Source organism: Vidua chalybeata, chromosome 6 (assembly GCF_026979565.1).
Source record: "Vidua chalybeata isolate OUT-0048 chromosome 6, bVidCha1 merged haplotype, whole genome shotgun sequence".
Classification (NCBI taxonomy): domain Eukaryota; kingdom Metazoa; phylum Chordata; class Aves; order Passeriformes; family Viduidae; genus Vidua; species Vidua chalybeata.
In genome coordinates this window covers 61,752,952-61,776,081 of record NC_071535.1, presented here as the reverse complement: position 1 = coordinate 61,776,081, position 23,130 = coordinate 61,752,952, and the positions used below count along the sequence as shown (strand labels likewise).

At 39.6% G+C, this 23,130-nt stretch overlaps 1 protein-coding gene across 2 annotated transcripts in view; it reads right to left on the bottom strand.

The window, feature by feature from the left end:
* The window catches only part of MPPED2 (metallophosphoesterase domain containing 2), a 112,767-nt gene that overhangs the window by 32,246 nt on the left and 57,391 nt on the right, over nt 1-23,130 (bottom strand). For both annotated transcript variants that reach the window (XM_053946836.1, XM_053946837.1), the window contains exon 4: nt 18,965-19,190. In XM_053946836.1, the coding sequence (XP_053802811.1) occupies nt 18,965-19,190 (226 nt within the window). The remainder of the gene's footprint in view (nt 1-18,964; nt 19,191-23,130) is intronic.

The following is a 23,130-nucleotide window of genomic DNA, read 5'->3' as shown; positions in this document are numbered from 1 at the left end:
CTGTCCCAAGTTTGAAAAAATGACATGTTGCCAATTATTGACACTCAGTCTTCTTCACATAAAAATCGCTTGTATATTTTTAAGAAGTAAAATAGCAAAAACAGGGGGGAAAATCACAAAAATTAAAAAAATACAATAAAATACAAGATAAATAAACTAATTTTGAAATAAATAAAATAATTAATCATTAATTAAATAAGATAAATAAAAGTAAAATTAAATAATGAATAAATAATACAAATAAATTGAAACTAGATAATAAAAATAAAATAAAGAAATAAATTTACGATAAGTTACAAAATAAATAAATAATTTATTAATTAAAATAAATTACAAAAGTCACTTGACCCAGCCCACGCTGCAGAAAAGAAAGAACTCTTGCCCAGACAGCAGCACTTCCTTCCATCTGCTCCCGAGGTTTTTCTCCAAGCAGTGCTGCCTGATCTTTGTGCACTTCCCACTGCCCTCGCCCTGCACCTCAGCCCTGTTTGTCCCCCTTATCAGCTCAGGAAGAAATTTGGCCAAAACTCTTCCTCTGGTCACCGATATCTCTGGGAACCAAAGCCATTAAGATATTTGTGAGCCCTACTCGAGCTGTTTTAACTGTCTGTTGTACAGGAAGGAACTGATAAAAATAGGATTACAATGGCCTTACAGATGAACCAGCAGGAGGCTTGATTGTGATTGATGCCTGAATAAATATACAATAACAGGCCCTACATTTCAACAGGGCTTTTGATGGGAGGTAAGGAGCAGTGTCAGTTTTCAGTGCCTGGACTGCAGGACTCTTTGCTCAAATACCTGCCAAGCGCCTTTGGCTGGAGATTGAATCTTCTACCTTTAGTCTGGCTTCAAAGAAAGAGCAGGAGGAGGTTATTAGGAGGTAGGAATGAATATTTGTATTATTTTGTGAGGTACAAAGGTGCATTTCTTCCCACGGGTGCTCACGTGTGGCCCACCCTAAATTCCTTTGAAGTCTCAATAACTTCCCCAGAGATAATCAGCGCCAAGGTGAGTGTATTTTAAAAATGCACAGCATCATAACAGCAGTGTGGGGAAAAAAATGGGCTGGAATTGGAGTTTGGGAAGGCTGGGATTGTCCACGCCTTTGGCAACTTATCTGTGCCTTGGGAGAAGTTCTGAGCAGTGAGCCGGGCACGGGCTCAGCCCAGGAACAGCTCCTGCAGGAGCCCAGCTTTGCTGGGCTGCACAGCACAGGAGAGTGTCACCAGATGACACAAGCAAAAACGACGCAGCACAGCCTTGCTCACGATGAAGAGACTCATTGATTTCCTCTGACTCCAATCTTTTATAGTTCTCAAAAGATGCCAGTGGATTGGAGGGTGAACGTGCCACCTCTCCAACGACACTGGACAAACCACCTGTACATCAAATTTCTCCGCCTCTGTCAAAGAATGCAAAACAACAGGTTGTTTACAGAAAGTTGTGTGGGAAAGTTCTCTACAAGAATGTCAACTCAGAAGGCTTTAGAAAACTCTTGATAACCAGGGCGACAGGAGAGCACAGATTTCTGTGCCAGATGGCTCTGCCTGACCCCATCCACTCTGCAGCCTCCCTGCATTCTCCCAGTCCTTCTTAATAAACTAATGAACATGAGCGATGCCTTTACCACCCAAACCAGAAATTTCAGGAAGCAACCTCAGAGCACTGCAGTTTTGATTAACCTTCCTCTTTTGGAGAAGAGGGCTTCAAGTGTCCTGAAATGACACGTTATCAGCTCCAAGCAGCACAGCTATCTATTCCACTTCACCAGTATCTCAAGAACACCTCTTCTTATCCTGCAAAAAACAGACACCTACTCAGCTTTGATCCAGCCAAGTGCCCCTGCAAGCTCACATCCTTCCAGGGCCAAACACTCCCTCTGGCCCCTCTGAAATCATTCGAGGAGGAAAGGCTTGCATTTGCTCAGGACCTTGCTGGATCACCTGGCTAAAAATAAGTTAACAACAACACTTGGCACTTTCCAAGTGTTTTCATGTGCTGAAACTCCTGCCTGAATGGCAACCATACAACTGCTACCAGCCTTGCTTTGTAGGTGGAGAAATTAAAGGATTTATGGCCTGCACCCTGCACAGTGAGGCAGTGCTGGAGCTGGGACTCCCCTTCCCTGCTCCCTCATCCACATTCCCCACCCTCCTGGCACCCCCGTGTTTCTCCTCACTGAAGGCACACTCACAGCAAGCACAGCAGTCTGCAAACAGATTTAAAAATTCAGTTCCACCTCTGGCTACAGTCTGCACCAATTCATGTACATCACACACTAAAATTACTCCAACCCCCCTGCCACGAGCAGGGACACCTTCAACAGGGCCCCATTGAAGCTGGCTTGGAATATTTCCAGAGATGGGGCACCTGCCACCTCTCTGGGCAGCCTGTACCAATGTTTCACTGCACTCCAAGGGCCAGCACTCACTATTGATTTAATAATTTGCTGCCAGCTGCTGCCCCTGGGTCTTTCGTTTTAGCTTAACAGGTTTGGGTTTCTTCCTCTCACTGATTCTTTGTGGCTTTCAATTCTCTTCAGATTTATTAGCCTGCATTTTTTTCAGAAGGAATCCCCTTTTCTTACTTATCTCAGTGGTTCTAACCTCCTTTGGCATAATTTCTCTCCCCACTGTCATGTTTATAACACTTCTCACTATATTGAAATCTGTGAATTTAATTAATGCACTGTTTACCCCTTCTTCCAGATCATTAATAAAGATGCTAAATAAAACTGATCCTAATGCTAATGCAGGTCTTACAGAAGTACTGATTCTGTTCTGAAGTCATCATCCAACCAGACAGTAAACCAAATTTTGGTTTTGGTACCTGACACCAGGACTCCATCAAGCCCCTGAACCCCAAACCAAGGCACTGCAGCAAAGTATTTACCCAGTATAGGCTTGGCCAGTCCAAAATTTGGAGCACACACCTCCTAATTGCACTCTGGGGAATGAAACAGAGACCCAGCCGACTTGGAGGAAGCTGTTCAGGGATAATATGGCAGAGCTCAGACTCAGTGTGACCGTGGAACTGAGATTAAGAGCTGAGATTAAACCTTCCTCTGCCCAGCTCCAGAGGTGCTTAAATGCCTGTGGGGTTCCACCAAAATCACAGTGTCCAAAACCACTGAACACAGCATCTCAGTGCTTGGGGAAAAGGGGGAAATCCTGGCTCCAAGTGCCCAGAGGTGGGACTTGGCTCAGGCTGCAGAGCTGCCCAGCCCTAACCAGCAGGGACAGAGCTCTGGTTTTGTGCTGCCCCAGAGCTCTGGGTTAGACCTAAATCAGGCCTGTGACCCACATTTTAACACCTCTTCTTGCCCCGGATATGATGACTCAGTGGTGGCTTTGCAGAACGTGCCACTCCAGCCAAGGTGGGACAAACAAGTGCTCCATTTGTAGAGTAGAAATGGGGGTTTTGCACAGAGCTCGTAAAATCAAGCCAAAGACAGAAAGGGAAAGTGAAATCTCACAAGATTGGTTTCATTCCATTGCTGCATGGCACAACTCCTCATTCAAGTTTATACTGATGCACACGATGAACTTGTGAAGCACAAAGTTTTTCCTATTCCAGTTTAAATACCTTCAAATTTAAACAAAACACAAATTCAGTGTGCTATTAAATGATACAGAGCCCCAAGCTGCACAGCAAGAAAGCACTTAACCCACCCTGAACTTAAGCAAACAGATAAGTCTTACAAATTTCACAAGGATGAAAGAGTGCACTTAAAATTTAGACAAGAGCTTACTATTGCCTTTGCAAACACATAAAAAAAAACATTTCAACTGGACATGGGTATACTTATATTATAGATAATTATGCTTAATTAATTATATTTATAATTATATATAATTTTAACTTGTATTATCTGATATATATATATATATATATATATATATATATAAACAAAATGACGACTGCAGACAAGCAAGCAGCAGACAATTCAAACTGCCACTGGACAACTGAAATAGTAACAGAACAACTCCATCCCCAGTAGTTTTGTATTTAAAATCAAGCCCTGGGGAGGCCGTGAGGAACATGGCACTGCTCAGCACACTCTGGATTGCGGAGCAATGCTGAGAACCCTCTCCTAGTAAGTCTAAATGCAGCCCAGAATTACAAGATGGTGTAACTGGGGTGGGTGGGGGTGGAGGAGGTGTAATTGCTCTGAGCAAGGAGAATTATAGCTACTCAGCTGCCAAGATCTCAAAGTGCCCCAAAACCACAGCTCTATTTCATCACATTTAATTTTTGTACATATATTAAATTCGGCCAAGTCAGTAGATTAAAATAATATAGTAGATTCTATCGACCCAGACTTTGGCAAAAATGTGACATAATCCCTTTTTGAAAACCCTAAAACTGGCTTGCTTGTGAGGACTATCACATGGCTGAATAGTGGCTAAAGGGCTATAAATAAATAGATTGCAGCAGCACAAGGGAGGTGCTAGCAGATTGCCACAGGGAGTGGTATTAGGATCAGTTTTATTTAGCATCTTTATTAATGATCTGGAAGAAGGGGTAAACAGTGCATTAATTAAATTCACAGATTTCAGTATAGGGAGAAGTGTTATAAACATGACAGTGGGGAGAGAAATTATGCCAAAGGAGGTTAGAACCACTGAGATAAGTAAGAAAAGGGGATTCCTTCTGAAAAAAATGCAGGCTAATAAATCTGAAGAGAATTGAAAGCCACAAAGAATCAGTGAGGGGAAGAAACCCAAACCTGTTAAGCTAAAACGAAAGATCCAGGGGCAGCAGCTGGCAGCAAATAATGCACGGGCTTGCAACATGAACGGGGAAGAGAATAAAATTATCTGGGCTACACACATGGTTGTACCAGACATCAGAGCCTGATGCAAGCCTGGACTTCCTGCAGGAGCAGAAAAAACCACAGTCACCACCCTTCAGCAGGGTTCCAAGCAGCCAAGGATCCCCTCATCATACAGCAGTGACAGAGATCTGCAGTTTGGTTCTAAGTCTCTTGTGAAAATTTGGAAAAAAACCCCAGAAAACACACCAAACAATCAACCAAGCAAATACGCCAGAATATCAGGATATCAGGCACCTCACCAGAAATAAGAGAGAGGAAAAGAGAAAAATCTGAAAGGAATACGAAGACTGAGGGGATAAAATAAATGACACAAGGCTAGAAAAGCAGCATCATGAAGGCTACAAGAAATCTTTAGGATCATCTCAAACACAGCACAGTTTGGAGTTTTTTTAAAAATAAAATAAACCTAGGAAACGTATAAGCAGAATATTAGTTCCCATTAGTAACATCTTCACTGCACTGAGGTACAGCCTCAAAAAGAATGAACTGAAACTGCTTTTCTTCATTCATTAAAACTGGGCATAATATTCAAAAATACAGTGTAGGAGACAATCCTGCAGTAGCAGGATGATTTAATAGTTCTTTTCCATCTCTAACTTCTATGATTCCTTAAGAGACAATAAGCAGAGGGACAACCCTCTGCAAAATTAAATCACTGGGATTCAACTGGAGAATGAAAATTAAATCACAGCCAAGTATTTTCTTCTCTGTAAGCATTAGCATTAATCACATGCAAAAGTAAAATATTAGTTAATTTGATTCCCTGTGCCTTCCAGACTCTGGTCGAAATGAATCAATGCAGGAAGACTCATTTCTCTGATAACTGGGGAAATGGTAAGGAGGGAGGAAAAACGAAGTAAGGAGGGGAAAAGAAAAAAAAAAGGTAGAAATAGCTGGTGAAAATGAAATCACCAAAAGGAATCTGACTACAGAAAAACGTGTTAGGGCACTTATTTCTTCTCTATTCCTAATGGGAACAGTATATGTCAAATTTCACAGTGGTGGCTTTGAAAAAGTCTTATTTAACCATGGCTAGCACTGGGATAAGTCACCTTGGGCAGTAGAAACTCTCCAATTTACCACCTTGGTAAAAAATAACTAGCGGTCTGGTTTGTTTCTTTTGGTACATTTTAAAATATGTGCTTTTCCTCCTAAAGGCAAGAAATACTGCACTTAATTAGAAGAATAAATCATTACGTTTTTATAGTTAGCAGTTTCTTCTACAGTGAAATGAGATTAGTTTCCCACTACACACGCTGTTTATTGTTCAAATTTTATGGTAAGTTCTAATAAGTGAAGTGTTACAAACAGTTCAGTTTGAGGTTGGTTGGTTTTTGGTTTTTTTTTGCTATTAAACCAGCTCTCAGACTATTCTTTTGTTTTTTATATATATATATATTATATATAGAAAATGAAACTTGTTTTATATATATAATATATATAATTTATATATAAATAGAATATATATAATTTATATATAAATATAATTTATATAAATATATATTAATATATAAATATATATAAATATATAAAAATATATAAATATATATGAATATATATGAATATATAAATATATATAAATATATATAAATATATATAAATATATATAAATATATATAAATATATTTAACAAAAAGATCTCTCTGACTTTCTACCTATTGCAGGGAAATACACATTCCCTTAAACGACCCTCTGAATGTTATGGGGATAGACTTATCCCTCAAATTCTACAGAGTTTAAATCTTAGTGCCACCTAGGAGCAAAGTCTGAATTTTGATCCTCACACCTACAACTGGGCAGGTTCTTCTCCTCCAGAACACAGGTAAGAACACAGGTAACACATAAGGACCCATCCTGCAGCCACAAACGTCTGTATCACAATTTTCTGTAGGACTGCAATTATTTCCCTCCGTCCCCCCCCTCCTACAGCACCAAAATCAAGATGTAAACACCAAGAAAGCGTGGCAGACACCTCAGTGATTTCACTGCCATCTGAGACAAGCCCAGCAGCTCTGTGCTGAGGGCTGAGGAGGGAAGCACATCAAGAACATCCAGGCTGATCTGTTTTGCAGCCTGATTAATAGAAACAACCTCTGAGGACTAATCACAAGTCGAGCCCTGTTTTGTAGATTAATAGAACAAAAGCACAAGAGAATAGGGAAGGTTACAGGACTGGAATATAAATAAGAAAAGGTGTACATTCTGGGCAGATTGACTGCTAGTAATTATCAGGTCTTGCTGCTGTGTGCTAGAACAGCTCATTTCCAGATGAACCATCAGTCTATGCATCTCTGAGTAGTCTGTCCCCAAAATCCACAAAGCAATGACAAAATAGGTGTTTGTTTTGTTTGTTTCTCTGAAACAAGTCACACCTTCATCTCACCCTTTCAGGCCACTTGGATTTCTAGGTTGATGTTTGGTGATTCAAGTTTGTAGCAGCTACACTTTTCAGCTATGCCTATGTGGGTCTGTTATTATTAATAAACAGTTATTTTATTTCTGACTGCTACACAAACCCTGCAATATGGGACCAGATGCTGCAGCCCAGTAGAGGTGCCACACATCCAATCTGTGCAGAGTGATCCATACTTGGTTTACTCCATCATTTTCCAAGCTTTCCCAAATGTTCCACCTCTATACATGCAGCAATATAAGCTCTTGAACCCCATAAATCCAGGACTTTTTAAAAAAAGATCTGCAGGTGAGGCAGTGGAAGGCAATATTCCTTAAAATGGCACTCTGCAGGCTTCTCAAGAAACATGAAACTTATGTCATATTCATAAACAGAAGGAGCCAAGCTTGCTAAAAACTGAAAAACCAAATTCAAGGAGCCATAACTCCAGATGACAGTGTTTTAGGGCATCCCATATTAAAAATGGGAACACTTGCAGCTTTCAGACTAGCAGCTCAGGTTGCCTTTCTCCTTTTCCATGCAGTGCAGGCCACGGAAGTGTCCCGAGCAGCCCAGATGGAACACCAAGGGAAGTGTTAAAGAGAACACCTTTCTTGAAATTTAGTACATCCCCAGTTTTGAAAACGAGATGCATTAAAATCTGTGCCAGGAAAAGGAGACTGAAAGACAGCCTTCCTTCTTACATAAAGCTTACTTTATATATTATTTATATAAAACTGGAGGCAATACACAGCTATAAAGAACAATAAACCCAACTCAAGAGATTAATACAGTTAGCAGCTGCAAAGACCAGCTTTTGTCAGTGAGACACACACTGATTCACACATGCACAAAAATAAACTGGCTTTCTGAAGGACCAGGCCCACAGCCTTCCTGCCAGCTCTACCCATCCTACAAATGCTGCCAAAGCAGCAAAACTGGAGGTGAGAGCTCCCCAGAAGCACAGGACAGACAGGCTGGCAGATCTGCAGGTACAGAGCTCAGGTACTCACATTAATTGCAAAACAAATACGAGGGCAGAGTTGTCAGATGGTTTCAGATCATCGGGAGATCGCTCCCTGGGAAGCATCATTCCCTCTGTCAAAGTGGGCCTGTTAGAAATGCCAGCAATCCTCACATTTTACACCTACACAAACCACAATACAGACCAGCACCTAAACCTTGTAGGAGTGCTTATAAATACCCACGGGTCCCATTGATTTCCAGCTGAATCCACGAGCACTGACCACTTTTGAAATAAGGTGCCAGATCTATTCTACTGAACAGATTCTCATGAAAATCTGATGAATGCTCTTGACCTTTATGTCTATGCTCAGATTCACAATCAGTGGTCTCTTATTTAAAGTGCATGTGCAATTTTTGCTTTATTTCACAGCTTCTGTGAATTACTTTAAGCATTTTATACACACGTCAGGGTGAAGTTAGCATTGTGATCAATAAGTATTAGATAAATATGACCCAAATCATCTGAAAGACAGTCATGAGAAATCTTACCCTTCACTGGGACCTAAGAAAATCTAGTCACATACTTTTGGATTTAAAAAAATAAAACATAATTGCTTCTCCACTTCTATTGCATTTTATTGCCATCAGATCTTGTGAGCTTTACTGTCAGCTCTACCTGTGACATAAATTCTTCCACATTTCTTCCTGTTTGTCCTGAATAGATGAACTGTGAAACAAACCACTTGTAGATTGCATCTGTTTCCCACACCCAACCACCACCTTCCTCCCTGTCACCTCCTCCATCCTAATTTCACTCATTTCACTCCCCAGGAAGCCAGGCTTCATCACATGGAGTGCTTGCTCCAGAAGGCAAACGCTGCAAATACCAAACACCATCCCCCCACTCTCCTTAGCTTTCATATCTGAGCTGACATCACACGGTATGGAATATTCCTGTGGTCAGCGTGGGTCCAAAATCTTGCCCAGCTTGCTGATGGAGGTGAGGGATGTTGGAGAAGGCAGTGCTGATGCTGTAGCCAAACACAGATGTGTCACCAACACCTTTCCAGAAACAGGCCCAGACATTCTCCAGCAGGCTTCTCTGCCTGTCACTCACAGCACCCAGCTGCTCCCTAATTCTTCTTGCTCAGGGCACAGGGGAAATGAAGCAGTGAAAGTAATGAGGCTTGAAGAGCACCACGCAATGCAAAATCCATTCTGATGTCAGCTTGTCAGAGCTGGAGCCCCTCTCTTACTTCTCCACTCTCCTGCTGCGAAGGTGGCTGTCCTAGAGTCCTAGAGAGAAGGCATTTTTCAGCTCACCTGAGCAGCAGGGTGTTTTCAGCTTTTGTCTGTCTTCCCTTCTCTACCAGACCACCACAAAGAGCTGTGGCGCATGTGGAAATGGAAAAGCAGGAGTCCTGAAGTGCAGGAGCTGCACGGGAGAATTTATTCAAGCCACACACTGCAAGGAGTCCTGCCCTGAACAGAACAGTCCATCTCCAGACCTGCCTTAACTCTTGCCTTAACTCCTCTTTCCCAGCTCCCATTCTTTAAGGAGCTTCAAACCCTCTCCCAAAACAAAGCCTGATGAGAGTTTAAAATGCCAGGAGTTTTGCACTATTCTGTGTCCTACTCTTGGTAACTCCTCGCTGGGTGTGAATGCTTGCAGCCTGCTCCTTGCACACCAATGCCACAGTGACCACTGTGTTATTCCAGTGTTCAGCTAAAGGAAAGCAAAGAGCTTGCCCCTGGCAAGTAAAAACACACCAACCAAAGCAAAACCACACGTGCAAGCACAGCTTGTCTGTCAAAATGTCCTTCTTGCTCAGCAAACCATACTCCAGCCTACAAATGAGGAGGGCACCATGGATAATCAGCGCCCCAACAGCGCAGCTCACGCTCCTTCTGCCTCTCTGCTCCTCTCCTGAACTCCAGGAAAATGGAGCAAGAATTAGAGACCCAGAGCAGATTTCCACAGTCACCTGTGGAAAACATCAAATCCCTGTTTCCACACCGGATTCAAAAGAGCTAGGGGAGCTACCATTTTATGTCTCCTTTAACTGGCTAGAATTCCACTCACAAATTTTAGGCACAGTTTATTTGTTAACACTAGTAACGAATACTCTGAAGTTGTTATTCCTGCTGAAGTCAAGCCTGAAGAAAAAAGATCTCAAGGCTTCATGATCTGCCCCAGTGCCAGGATGCAGAGCTGTCCAACGCTTTAAATAGGGCAGGTTTGTGCCACAGTATTAAAAATTACTTATGAGCGAGTGCATTTAAAATTATACAAACATACCTCTCTTTATTTAAAAAAAAAAAAAAAGAATAAAAAAGGAAAGAAAGCTTTCAAAAGTAAACAGGACAATTTTTTACTTGGAAGTGAATCTGATATCAAGGAGACCAAAGGAAAATCAGCCACATTCCCTACAAGGCACAAAATGTAAACAAACCTCTGCAATTCTAGACCAGGGGGAATTCATTCTTCCATTCTAAACTGTGAGACCTGGAGGACAAATGCCAAGAAAAACGAAACAGAAGCCTGCACCTTTAAACACAGCCACGCTGCAGTGGTGGTGTGTTTGTTTAACATACAGACAGGAGACTTCAGTCTTTGCCAAGAATTCTCTCAAGCTGCTGACTTCTCCTGCATAAACACCAGAATTCCTGAAAAAACTGGTGCGACACACACAGCCTTGTCCAGTCCCCCCGATTTCCTCAGCACTAAACAGCAAAGAAGAACTTTACTGCTGAATAGTCCAATTTCTAGCCCTCCTTTTTTAGACACGAGCTAATTGCCAGCTAAGACCATGAAAATAAAAGAAATGAGATCCATTCCAACCCATCAGTGTATCTGAATCCCATCATGTGAGTTGCCAATTGGTTTTCCAGTCCTCACGCTCAATATCTGCTGCTAATTTGCTTGCTATTTCAAGAACTTGAAGACTGTCAGCAAAACCCATGATGCATTACAAAACTTATAATTGGAAAGGGAAAAAAAAAAAACCCTCTGACACCTCTCTGACAGGATAAACAGAGAGTCTGAAAACACTGATCAGAGCAAGACAGAAGTACTAACTTAGAGCTGCTTGTGCTAAAATTCCACTGCAAATGGAGCAGAGAAAGAAACCGAGTTAGAGAAATCATTTTAAACCGATGTAAAATCATTTGATGGAGCCCCAGATTTTACACTGGGCTAAAAAGAGGACAAGATTGCACAAAACATTATTTTTAAAGGAGATGGCCAAACCCGTCTCTGCCTTCTTAAGGTTGCATTATCTATGCCAATTAAAACTTTGCTCCTGGAAAAGAGTTAAGGCACTTCCTCTAGAGTTACTAAAAAAAGCAAATGGAAGCCTTGGCTGCGCAGACGTGAGTGACAGTGAGCCGTTTGTTCCTGACCTCTGGATCACCCCCCAGATCAAATTCCTGGACACAGGAAAAACCCACCAAGTGTTCATTAGGAGCAACTGGGAGGCCAGCTCTGCACTCCTGCTGCCCGAGCTGCTGCTCCAGCCACGGGGAGGGAAGGGCTGGATGTCGGAACCCAAGGTGTCCCTCAGACACTCTGGGATGTTCCAGGTCCAGGGCAGAAGCCTCTGAGACCCTGGCAGGCAGCTGGGAACCCCTGTGGGTTTGAGTTTGACCCATGGAACAATTTACCAACTTTGCAGGAAGAACAAGAAATCACAAAAGTTTAGATATTATAATAGAGTAATCACTTTGTATCAATTTTTAGAGTAATCAATTTGTAATCACAAAGTGAAAGGAAGGATTTTTGAGTGCTGTACAGGGGGGTTTTAGGCCTTGTACAGAGGGGTCTGAGTTTTGTACATGGGGGTCAGAGGTTCTAAGATGGAGGGATTTGGGCGTGCCCTGTCCTCCTTCTTTCTCCTTCCTATTCCCCATGTTCTTGGTGATGTTGGCACTCACAGATTGGTTTAGAGTAGAAAGCCACTGTTCAATATAGGTGATAGGCATTGGGGAAAAACTATAAACATTTAATAGGTAATGTGTGATATAAGAGATGGCACCAGCCCCTTGGGAGGGGGAGATGAAGACGGAGGGAGACGGAGAGAGACGCAGAGGGAGAAGGAGTCAGGGACAATGTCAGGGAGTCTGTGTGCCTTGAGATTATTGCAATGAACTGCCTTGAGACCACACGGCTGAAGACTGCTGAGTCTTTCTTTGAGTTGGAGGAGAGACTTTACCACCACCCGGGGTCACCCCAGTCTGGGGGTGATCCCGACAGCTGGGCTGCAGGGGAGCCCGTCCCACCACAGCCATGCAAAGGGCAGGTGCAGCCAGAGCTGAAGGATTGACTGCTGCCCTTCGCCTCCGGGGCGCTTTGAGTCACCCACCTGGAGCCGGCTCTGGCAGCCCCTGGCGGGCACTGACTGACACGGGAGGAGCTTTGTGCACTGCACCTGGCTGCCTTCCAAAAGATCTCCGTGCCTCCATAATTCCATTTACTCATTGAATTTATTTCTATTTATATATATATATATATAATATCATGTAGGTATTTTTATATAATTATATATTTATATATATTTACACTGCACCTGGCTGCCTTCCAAAAGATCTCCGTGCCTCCATAATTTCATTTATTCATTGAAATTATTTCTATTTATATATATATATATATATAATATCATGTAGGTATTTTTATATAATTATATATTTATTTATATTTACACTGCACCTTGCTGCCTTCCAAAAGATCTCTGCGCCTCCATAATTTCATTTATTCATTGAAATTATTTCTATTTATATATATATATATATAATATCATGTAGGTATTTTTATATAATTATATATTTATATATATTTACACTGCACCTGGCTGCCTTCCAAAAGATCTCCGTGCCTCCATAATTTCATTTATTCATTGAAATTATTTCTATTTATATATATATATATATAATATCATGTAGGTATTTTTATATAATTATATATTTATTTATATTTACACTGCACCTTGCTGCCTTCCAAAAGATCTCCGTGCCTCCATAATTTCATTTATTCATTGAAATTATTTCTATTTATATATATATATATATAATATCATGTAGGTATTTTTATATAATTATATATTTATTTATATTTACACTGCACCTTGCTGCCTTCCAAAAGATCTCTGCGCCTCCATAATTTCATTTATTCATTGAAATTATTTCTATTTATATATATATATATATATAATATCATGTAGGTATTTTTATATAATTATATATTTATATATATTTACACTGCACCTTGCTGCCTTCCAAAAGATCTCTGCGCCTCCATAATTTCATTTATTTACTCAAATTATTTCTATTTATTTATACATATATATATATAGATAATCATGTAGGTATTTTTATATAATTATATATTTACACTGCACCTTGCTGCCTTCAAAAAGATCTCTGTGCCTCCATAATTTCATTATTTAGTTAAATTGTTTCTATTTATTTATATATAAATATATATAATCATGTAGGTATTTTTATATAATTATATATTTACACTGCACCTTGCTGCCTTCCAAAAGATCTCTGTGCCTCCATAATTTCATTTATTTAGTTAAATTGTTTCTATTTATATATATATATATATATATATATATAAAATCATGTAGGTATTTTTATATAATTATATATTTATATATATTTACACTGCACATTGCTTCCTTCAAAAAGATCTCTGTACCTCCATAATTTTATTATTTAGTTAAATTGTTTCTATTTATTTATATATATAATTATATATTTATATATTATATAGATATTTATACATATATTTATATATATTTACACTACATTTTGCTTCCTTCAAAAAGATCTCTGTACCTCCATAATTTCATTTATTTACTTAAATTATTTCTATTTATTAATATAATTTATATATATATATATATAAAATCATGTAGGTATTTTTATATAATTATATATTTATATATATTTACACTACATTTTGCTTCCTTCAAAAATATCTCTGTACCTCCATATTTTTATTTATTTAAATTATTTATATTTATATAATTATATATATTTATATAATATCATGTAGATATGTATACACATATTTATACATTTACACTATACATTTCTTCTTTCAAAATACCTCTGTATCTCCATATTTTTATTTAAATTATTTATATTTATATATAATTATATATGTTTATATAATATCATGTAGATATATATTTATATATTTACACTACACATTTCTTCCCTCAAAAAGATCTCTGTATCTCCATATTTTAATTTATTTATTTATTTAAATGAGGTATGTTTCTTCATTTATTTATATATTTTAATATATTTATATATTATCATGTAGATATTTACACAACACATTTCTTCCTTCACAAAGATCTCTGTACCTCCAGTTATCTAAACAAATATATGGGCTGAAAGCCCCAGACCTCCAGCTTTATTTCTCATTCTCTTAGATACGAGTGGAATTTCCTGACATACTTTCATAGCTAAAAATGACGTAAAGGATTGCTTTGTTAGATTATTTTACACTTTCTGTGAAATTCTTGTGCAGAACAGAATTTCAAATCCATATTTAGAAATGTAAATAAATAAAAGTATTTATATATAGATACATAAATGTATAAGTGTAAATATATAATATATAATATATAATATATATATATAATATATAGTATATAATACATATAATATATAATACATAACACATAATATATAATATATAATGTATACTATATATTATATATAGTATATTATCTATTACAGTATAATAGGTAATATATAAATAAATATATATATATATAAATATATAAAATATATAAAAATATAATTAAATATCAAATCCAATAAGCCTATTGCCTCCTTCTTCATCAAACTAAGAATCACCAATTTCAGTGCACACAAAGTGCATCAGAACACTTTTTCTTTTCAACTACTTTTCTCCCTCAAGCAGGCAAAACACCCACAAAAGTTACCTACAGAGCTGATCAGCAGAACAAAATAAAACAGCGAGAAATGTTCTTCCTGAGCAATCGTTTCTGTCAAAATGTGGTTTAAACAAATTCTGGCTCCAGTTAACTGCAGCTCTCTGGTGGTTTTGTGCTTTTAAAGCTTCATTAGAAAACACACACTGTGAGAATATTTGTATCCAAACGCCTGCAGCCTACTATGGGAAATTCAGCCCTCAGCAAGGGTGAACAATTTCAGATATCGTTAAAAAAAAAAAAAAAAACCAGCACGTATTTTAAAATAACATTTGAATATAAGTAAAACTTACACTAATTCACTTATGCATATTCAGCACCCGGAGCTGCAGTAAAACCAGCCTGTGTCTCCTTACCCTTTCACAGCTACACCAGCATGAGTTATGCCTGTGTTTACTTCACAGAGGGAGTTTTAAGATTTAAAAATTCATAAATCCATCACTGGTTTTATTTTCCGTCCTGTTTAATAAGAAGCCTCAGTCTCGAATTTCCCAAGGAGGAAACGCTTTCACTGGAACCTTGCAGAATTTTTTACTGCATAAACTATCAATTATTTTCCCACCAAACAAGCCAGGTTCATAGGGCAAAGTCAGAAGGAAGGGAAAGGAGGGGAATGTTTTTGTGGATTGTTATCTATAGACCAAATGGAAAATCTTCAGCCATTTTGTTCCTTCAAGGTACATCAAAGAATCTCCTGTTTAAGGTGTGAAAATGTCAGTCACATTCTTCACCTCAGAAAATGAGCACAGCTCTGAATGTCATTTATGTCCCACCCTTGCACTTTTCTCTTTTAGGAGCTGATACTCTTCTTTTCAACTTCCCTCCAGCTAATGCCATTTAATACTCTCAGAACTATCAGGCTAAATTCAGATTTTCTGCTCCTCAGAGGCTGTTGTTATGCACCACAGCACATTCCAATTGCAAATACACACGAATGCTCCCATGCATTGTAAGCCCTTTTTTTACTCACAAATCCCGCTAAATGGTAAGTTAGGAGGCACTACTTGAATTCTCTTAGGTCTTTAGGAAGCTTTTAGCTGTACCATGAGTAATAACATGTAATGAATATGAACTGATATTTCTTCTCTGTATTTACACTGAGTTGGCAATTTACATTTTCTAGCTAGATGACTTATAGCCAGCCTTCCCAGCGCTCTGGCAATTACTTCTTAGAAACCCCTGACAGGCTCCAACCTCCAGAATCACATCTGTTATTCTTGGTTTGCTCCCTCTTTTTTAAATTAAAACCAGTAGCTTTATCAGCAAATGAGAATTTTTTTTTTTCCTCCCCCTCTGGAAATACTTACAGAACTGCACATAAATTGAACATGCCAACTTATCTCACGTTAGGGTTGGCACATCTCCTGGGTTAATGACCAGTGCTCCAATTCTGGGACAGAACTAATTGGGGTAAGGAGGCTGTAAATACACACAAAACCCCACAAATTCTCTTCCTTGGGGGCAATCTGAGGATTTATAGGACTAGAGCAAGCTGTGATTGGAGGGGAGAGAGTATAAAAATTTAAGAAGTGGTAAAATGCCTGTCTTGATCATCCTGTCTCAGTTTCCAGGCACGGAACAAAATTAGAGCAGATTTTACCAATATCTGGTGGGACTTTTCCTTCCTCTGAAAGACTGGCTAAAATACAAAAAAAAAAACAAACAAAAAAACTAGTAAATTTTCACATTTTCTAAAAACTGTCATTAATAAAAAAAAAAGAAAAAAGGAAAATGCATGGACAGTTCCACATTTCTGCTCTCAACACAGATTGGCTGATTGACCTAAAAAGCTTTATTGAAAATACAGCTCAACTCCACGTCCAGAGGTGCTCAAGACATGATTTGACAACAATTTTTGGCAGCTAAACACAAATGAAGGTCAAGAGAGACAAGGCCTCACTGGGTTCGAGCTCAGTGTCAATTTCTAACAATCTAGCTTCGTTTATCATGCCTCACTAATGGGAAAAATCCAGTTTTGGGTTATGGGAAAGATGAATTCAGGTTTGTCTTCCATGAGACACATGCCATTCACTTTTTACAGCTAAGACAACTCAGGGCCTTGAGCTGTCCCTTAATATTCCAGAGCAAACATTCTAAATCCACGTGCACAACTGCAAATGGAAAGAACTTCTAAATGTCTCTTCTGGAGACAAAAGGATGGCAGATTTCCATTATGGATTTGGGAAGGAAAAGAGAAGGAAAGAGAACATGGTGTACTGCCAGTGCATATACACGTAAGGGTAAAGGTGCATCACACGGTTCTCTCCTGTGTTCTCCTGGTCTCTCCAGCAGTGCTGCAGGAAGCTGAGCTCATTAAATCTGATCTCAATAAATCTGGAGATATGCCTGCACTTCCTAATCACTGCAGAGGCCCTCCAAGTCTGATGCCCACACACAAAAGCAGCTGAACACAATCCCAACCTCAGCAGCAAACCTTCCTCAGCTCCTCAGCCTGCAGCAAGCCTCTAACCCACCCCACTACCCAAAGCCTTCTGTGCTGCTGGTACAAAAAAAATTACTTTGAAACGTCTTGAGGAGATGATTCCTAACCTGAATTAAGATCACCTTTCCCAATTTGCTGATATTGTGGGGTTTAGGGCATTGCTTTTTTTTTTTTTTTAGCTAAGCAATGTCAGGCTGATTTAAACTAGTAGCTAAAGGCTATGACTTAAATTAAAAGATTAGCAGCTCAAGTCAAGAATGTGAGATACAGAGCTAGATCACAGTTTTCCAGCCAGCACTAATGCATACAATATGACCAGGAGAAAGCATTGTCAGAGGCATCAACGTGTGTGGTGTCACACCAGCCACCAAGGTCTCCAGGCCACGACAACAAAGAAGGGCTGAAGGGGAAAATTTCTAATGCATGTAGAGGTTTGACCCATTTCCTGGTTCAGCCCCTCTTCTACTCTCACCTTTAAAGCAAGCCTGACATCAAAAATAAGTTATAAGCTCATAATAAGCCCTTCTGATAGGTGTGCATAAATTAGCATGTCGGTGCTTCTGCTGACAATTGAGAATTCCAAGCTACAGAATGATTATCACCATCACTCAAGCTCAGGTCTCTGGTAAAGCCTGAGAGGAGACTGTGGCTGTTCTCAACGTGAGAATGTAGAACAAGTGCTACCCAAGGCTCCAGAGAAAGATGTCAGGCATCACAATGAAATGACATGTAGAAAAAACAAGGCAGGACCTCCTTAGCACAAAACTGGGCAGCAATCTTTCCTGCATGACACGCTTGACACATGGGTGGAATGAGACCAAAACCCGTTTGAAATTCTGTTATCACAACTTTACAAGCAAAAGAAAACAATGCCTAGAACTGCTCAAAAATAAGGCTTAAAGCACCTGCTGCCTCGTGCCCTTATGCTGTGTGGGTGTTAAATGCCACCACACTAATCTATTAGCACAGCAGATATAAATATAAATAGCTCAGCAGTATAGAATGTAATGGAGTCCCCCTAATGCATCCCAAAATGCCACCACAGTTCATCCACAAGCACAGAGTTGGTATTGACTCCACAGTTCAGGTGCATTCAGCAGGCAGAACAGAAATAGTTACAGCTCCTTTTGTCTTATTGCACACACTTGGCTAAACAGAGATTATCTATCCAAAAAAAGAAAAGGGAAAAAAAAATTTAAAAAAGAAAAGCAACTGTGTCAGAATGGTTACAGCTAAGTCTGATACTGTTCTGCAGGGCAATGCAACAAAGCAGCTTCATGCAGGTTCAACAGGAATGATTCCTGCTGGGGTTCAAGCAACAAACAGCAAAGAAAGTTTAAATTGAGACTTACCACGGGGCACCATATATTCGGAATCCTTTAACTGTTACCTCTGAATCTTGTAAGTAAATACTATTTGTCAGGAGTGACTGAACATTGTCAAAGTCCTCTGGTTTCAATTTGGACACAGAGGGAAAGCGGTAGTAATCTTGTTTAACAAGGTCTGCCATGAATTCCTTATCAAATGTCAGTTCATGATTCCCAGCAATCACTATTTTATATTCATATGGTAGGTTTCCTGAAATAACAAAAAAGAGGACTTCATTAGCACATTTCCTCCCACAACAAGCAGCCAGCCAGCAGTGACAGAGGGGGACACCCCAGGCCTGGGAGCATCTCCGTGCTGGGCACAGGACACGGATGCTGCTCCTCCTCCACGCCGTGGGACGGGGTCAAAAGGCACGGGAATGGCACAGCAAAGAGCCCCGTGCTGCAGGGCTCAGCAGCACCAGCTGCTGGGAGCCAAACCAGCTCCAAAGGTGGCATCAAACACCTCTGCTGCGTCATTCACCTCAGTGTGACCACGAGGCTTTAATCGGGGTCAGTCCCCAGGAGTGACCTGTGAGGAGTGAGTAACCCAGGAGTAACTAGTGAGGAGCCTGGCAGGCGACCAGAGACTGCAGGATGCTGCCAGCCATGTCCTGAGAGCACCAGAGCAGAGTCCAAGGCTGGTGGGCTCTAAAATTATGGCTTGATTTTGATTAATCTGTATTCCAGGGGCATTTGTTTGTTGGAACCCTGCTTACTGAGAATTTCAGACTTTCTCTGCTGCCAGGCACTGACCCCCAGGAGAACTCTGCATTGACCTGAGGCTGTGGAGAAGCTTCCAGAATGGAATGACAGAACTGGGATTGTGGGGGTGGAGTTTGGATAGAAGTGTGTAACATCACAGGGTGGGAAACTCAGAGTTTAAAGGTTTAGAATATAGTAATAGATATAAAAGCAAGATGGAGATTTTAGGGCAGTGGCTGCTCCTTCTTCACCTTCTCCATGGGTTTGGGTGGTTTTGTGCAATTGGATAAAAAAGTCCACATTGCATGATTGGTTATTGGGTTAAAAGTGAAAATAATTTAGGTGTAATTTCCTAACTGGACAGTTTATCTTTAAAATGCCTTGTAGAGAGGGAGATGGAGCTCCATTTTTAGTTTGTGAGAGTGAAGGGCTGTAGAATTCAGGGTTTGTGAGACTGTAGAATAAGAATAAACATCTGAGTCCCAACAAGAAATACCATCTCATACATTTAATCCTGACCTTGGCAGAAAAGAAGCAAAGAATCCCCATTTATTCAAGACTAAGTCTATTCCCCAAAGCTTCAATTCACTTGCAACATCCTTCTATATTGTTATTATTATTTTTGTTACTACATTTATGGCAGTATCTCAGTTCTTGTAGAAAGCACACAAGTAGGAGCAGCCACAAAACTCAGCCACATAAGACAAACTCGAAAAAAGGAAAATCATTTACCATCAGAGTCAAAAGGAAAGAATCACATGTTTGCTCCCCTCAGTTCAGGGGAACTAATACCCTTGTTTGGAAGGAGGCATGGATCAAGCTCACAGAGCCAGATTTTTGGAGTTCAGAACAGATTTTCAAGCACTTGGTACCAGCAATCAGTGCCAGATCTTCCAAATAAACATACTGGGTGCTGAGCTCCCTTAAAAATGCAGTCTTCACAGAAGTTAGGCTCTCACAAAATCTGTCCCTCTGTGACTTGCCAAAAATCACACGTAAGATTGCATCAAAGCTAACTGCTCCTGCCTTCACAACAAGCCTGATTTCTTAGCCTCATACCTTATCCTTCATTTTGGTGTTTATTACTAATAATTACTTAGAAATGGTTGGGTTTGTTATGGGGATTTCTGTGCACTTTGTCCTTGGTTTTTTTTCCATAAAGGCAGCAAAATGTATGTAGAGATCTGTGGGTTCATCTTCCAGTTCTGGAACCCACAACATCTGTCCCAGGGAGGACAGAATCTGGTATGCATTTCTTGTGAATACAGTTCTCCTAAATAGAAGTGGCTTTCCTAGTTTAAAACTTACCTTCCAACTTTTGAAACTGTTTGGGTTTGGGTTCTTTTTTAAAGTGAGTCTCAGAGTAAAGCTGTAATTATATACAACAAGATTAACTTTTCCCCTGAATAGGACTTACAGGGGAACCAATCAAAACCCTCTGCTTTTCCAATATTTGCAGCACAGAAACAGGAATTACATTAGTTAATTCTGGATGGAAAACCAAAAAGCTACAAATCCCTTGAAAAAACCAAGCAGACTATGTTTTCCATAGATACCTCAGGCCTGAACAAAATACATATTCATAACACTCTGTGGTGCTGCATTAGAATAAAAGCTGGGGAGATGCAATAAATGCTTCTCTACAGTTTTTTTTTTTACTCACTCCTTTCCCACCTTCCTCCCCTTCCCCACTACGTGCTGCTCTGCAATGCATTTTTATTTAAAAGCTCTCTGTGGCATGTACCTAAAATTCCTGCTCTCTGTGACTCCTGGGCACAAGATAAAAACTGCTATTTTCTCTTCTCCCAGGAAACATAAAAGATATCACCAGCATGAAATTTGATACACTTGCCATAACCATCAATCCCCCAAAACAAGCTAGGTGTGATAATATTCTCAGAGAAGTGGGATGGAGAAGTCAAATTCAGTTTTCTGCTAAGTTATCAACATTTGCCTGTTTTAGCACAGAAAACTCTTCATCTTACTTGATACATATCCAAGCTTTACACTTTCATTTATTTTGATAGACTTGAAAACCAGCACATTTTGCTGATATTATGCCCAATTAGGCCTGGAGCATTTTTGCTCAATATTTTTTTTTTTTTAAATAAGGGCTTACTTTGAAGGCACACAGGACATGCAAAGGCAAACTAATGGTGACATCAATAATTATTAAAACACATAAATGTAGCATTAGACATGTTATATAATCACCTGAAATCTGCAGGGGAAACCCAGACAGTATTTCTTGCAAAGACAGCTGCTGGTATTTTTAGGACTATGACACATCAAAAGCCAGGGCAGCAGCAAGAGAAAGTCTCATTCAATTCTTCTCTCTTCCTTGAGGAAAAGGACTATCTAGCACTAATCACAGTAATAAATTACTTGCAATCAGATCACCCATTTATTTATCATATTCTGGTTTTTCCTTCTTCAACGACCCCGTGGCATTGCACAACATCCACTCTCCCTGATATCATTTCTGAAATATTTTGTTTTCTTTTGGCAGACCTGCCCTTTCTCTATAATCTGTTGACCTTGTGTTTAATATGGAAACATAAACAGTCATCTTCAAAAATCTCCTGCTCCACGGTAATTTCGTTTTATCTCGACCAGATTAATCTCTGTGTATCTGCATCAGTGCTGCCTGAACAACACACAGGTTGAAAGGCTTTTCCTCATTTTCCCTCACTAAATCTTTGTTAGCCACATTTGGTCTTTATTAGTCTGATTTCCTAACTATCAAATCTTCCATTATGCATCAGCAAACATCATTCACCCCAAATTTATACTGTGACTCTGGAAAACAATTAGAAGAATCCTTTTCCAAACTAGAAAAAGTGGGATCTGTTTGCTGGGCCGAGTACTCCAAAAACACCCATTATTAACTCCCAGCATCATAACTGAGTTTATTTAAAAACACTTAAATGCTTAACAGGTGAGATCAGAAGGCTAAAATTACAGCTACCAAAAACGCCCAGGGCACTAAGTCTGTGAAGCAGAGTCACCTACACTGGAGGATTTGAAACCCATATTTATGTGTGTATATACACACACACAGGGTGTGCATATGTCTGTCTTCAAAATATATCTATTATTTTGTTTAAGATGTTTTTCAACAACTCTAAACAGTACCAGCAAGGGCACAGTGTAATCATTGATTGAGAAAATACTGCAATTAGACAAGTTGTTCTCTTCTGGAAGCCAGGAGGTCAACACCACTCCTGCTCAAACAAAGGTGACAATGGTTATCTCTGAATTGCTTACAAAAACGGAATTGCTTACAGTAAATGCATTAATGTGGGAGTCTCAGAAAACTTCTGTGGCTTCTGGGCTAACAAGTCAACCCTCAAGCTACAGTCCCAGGTACATTTGTCCCCCAGTGGTTCATCTTTACTGCTGTGCCACGGCACCTTCCTGCCAACACAAGGATTTGGTGGGCACAG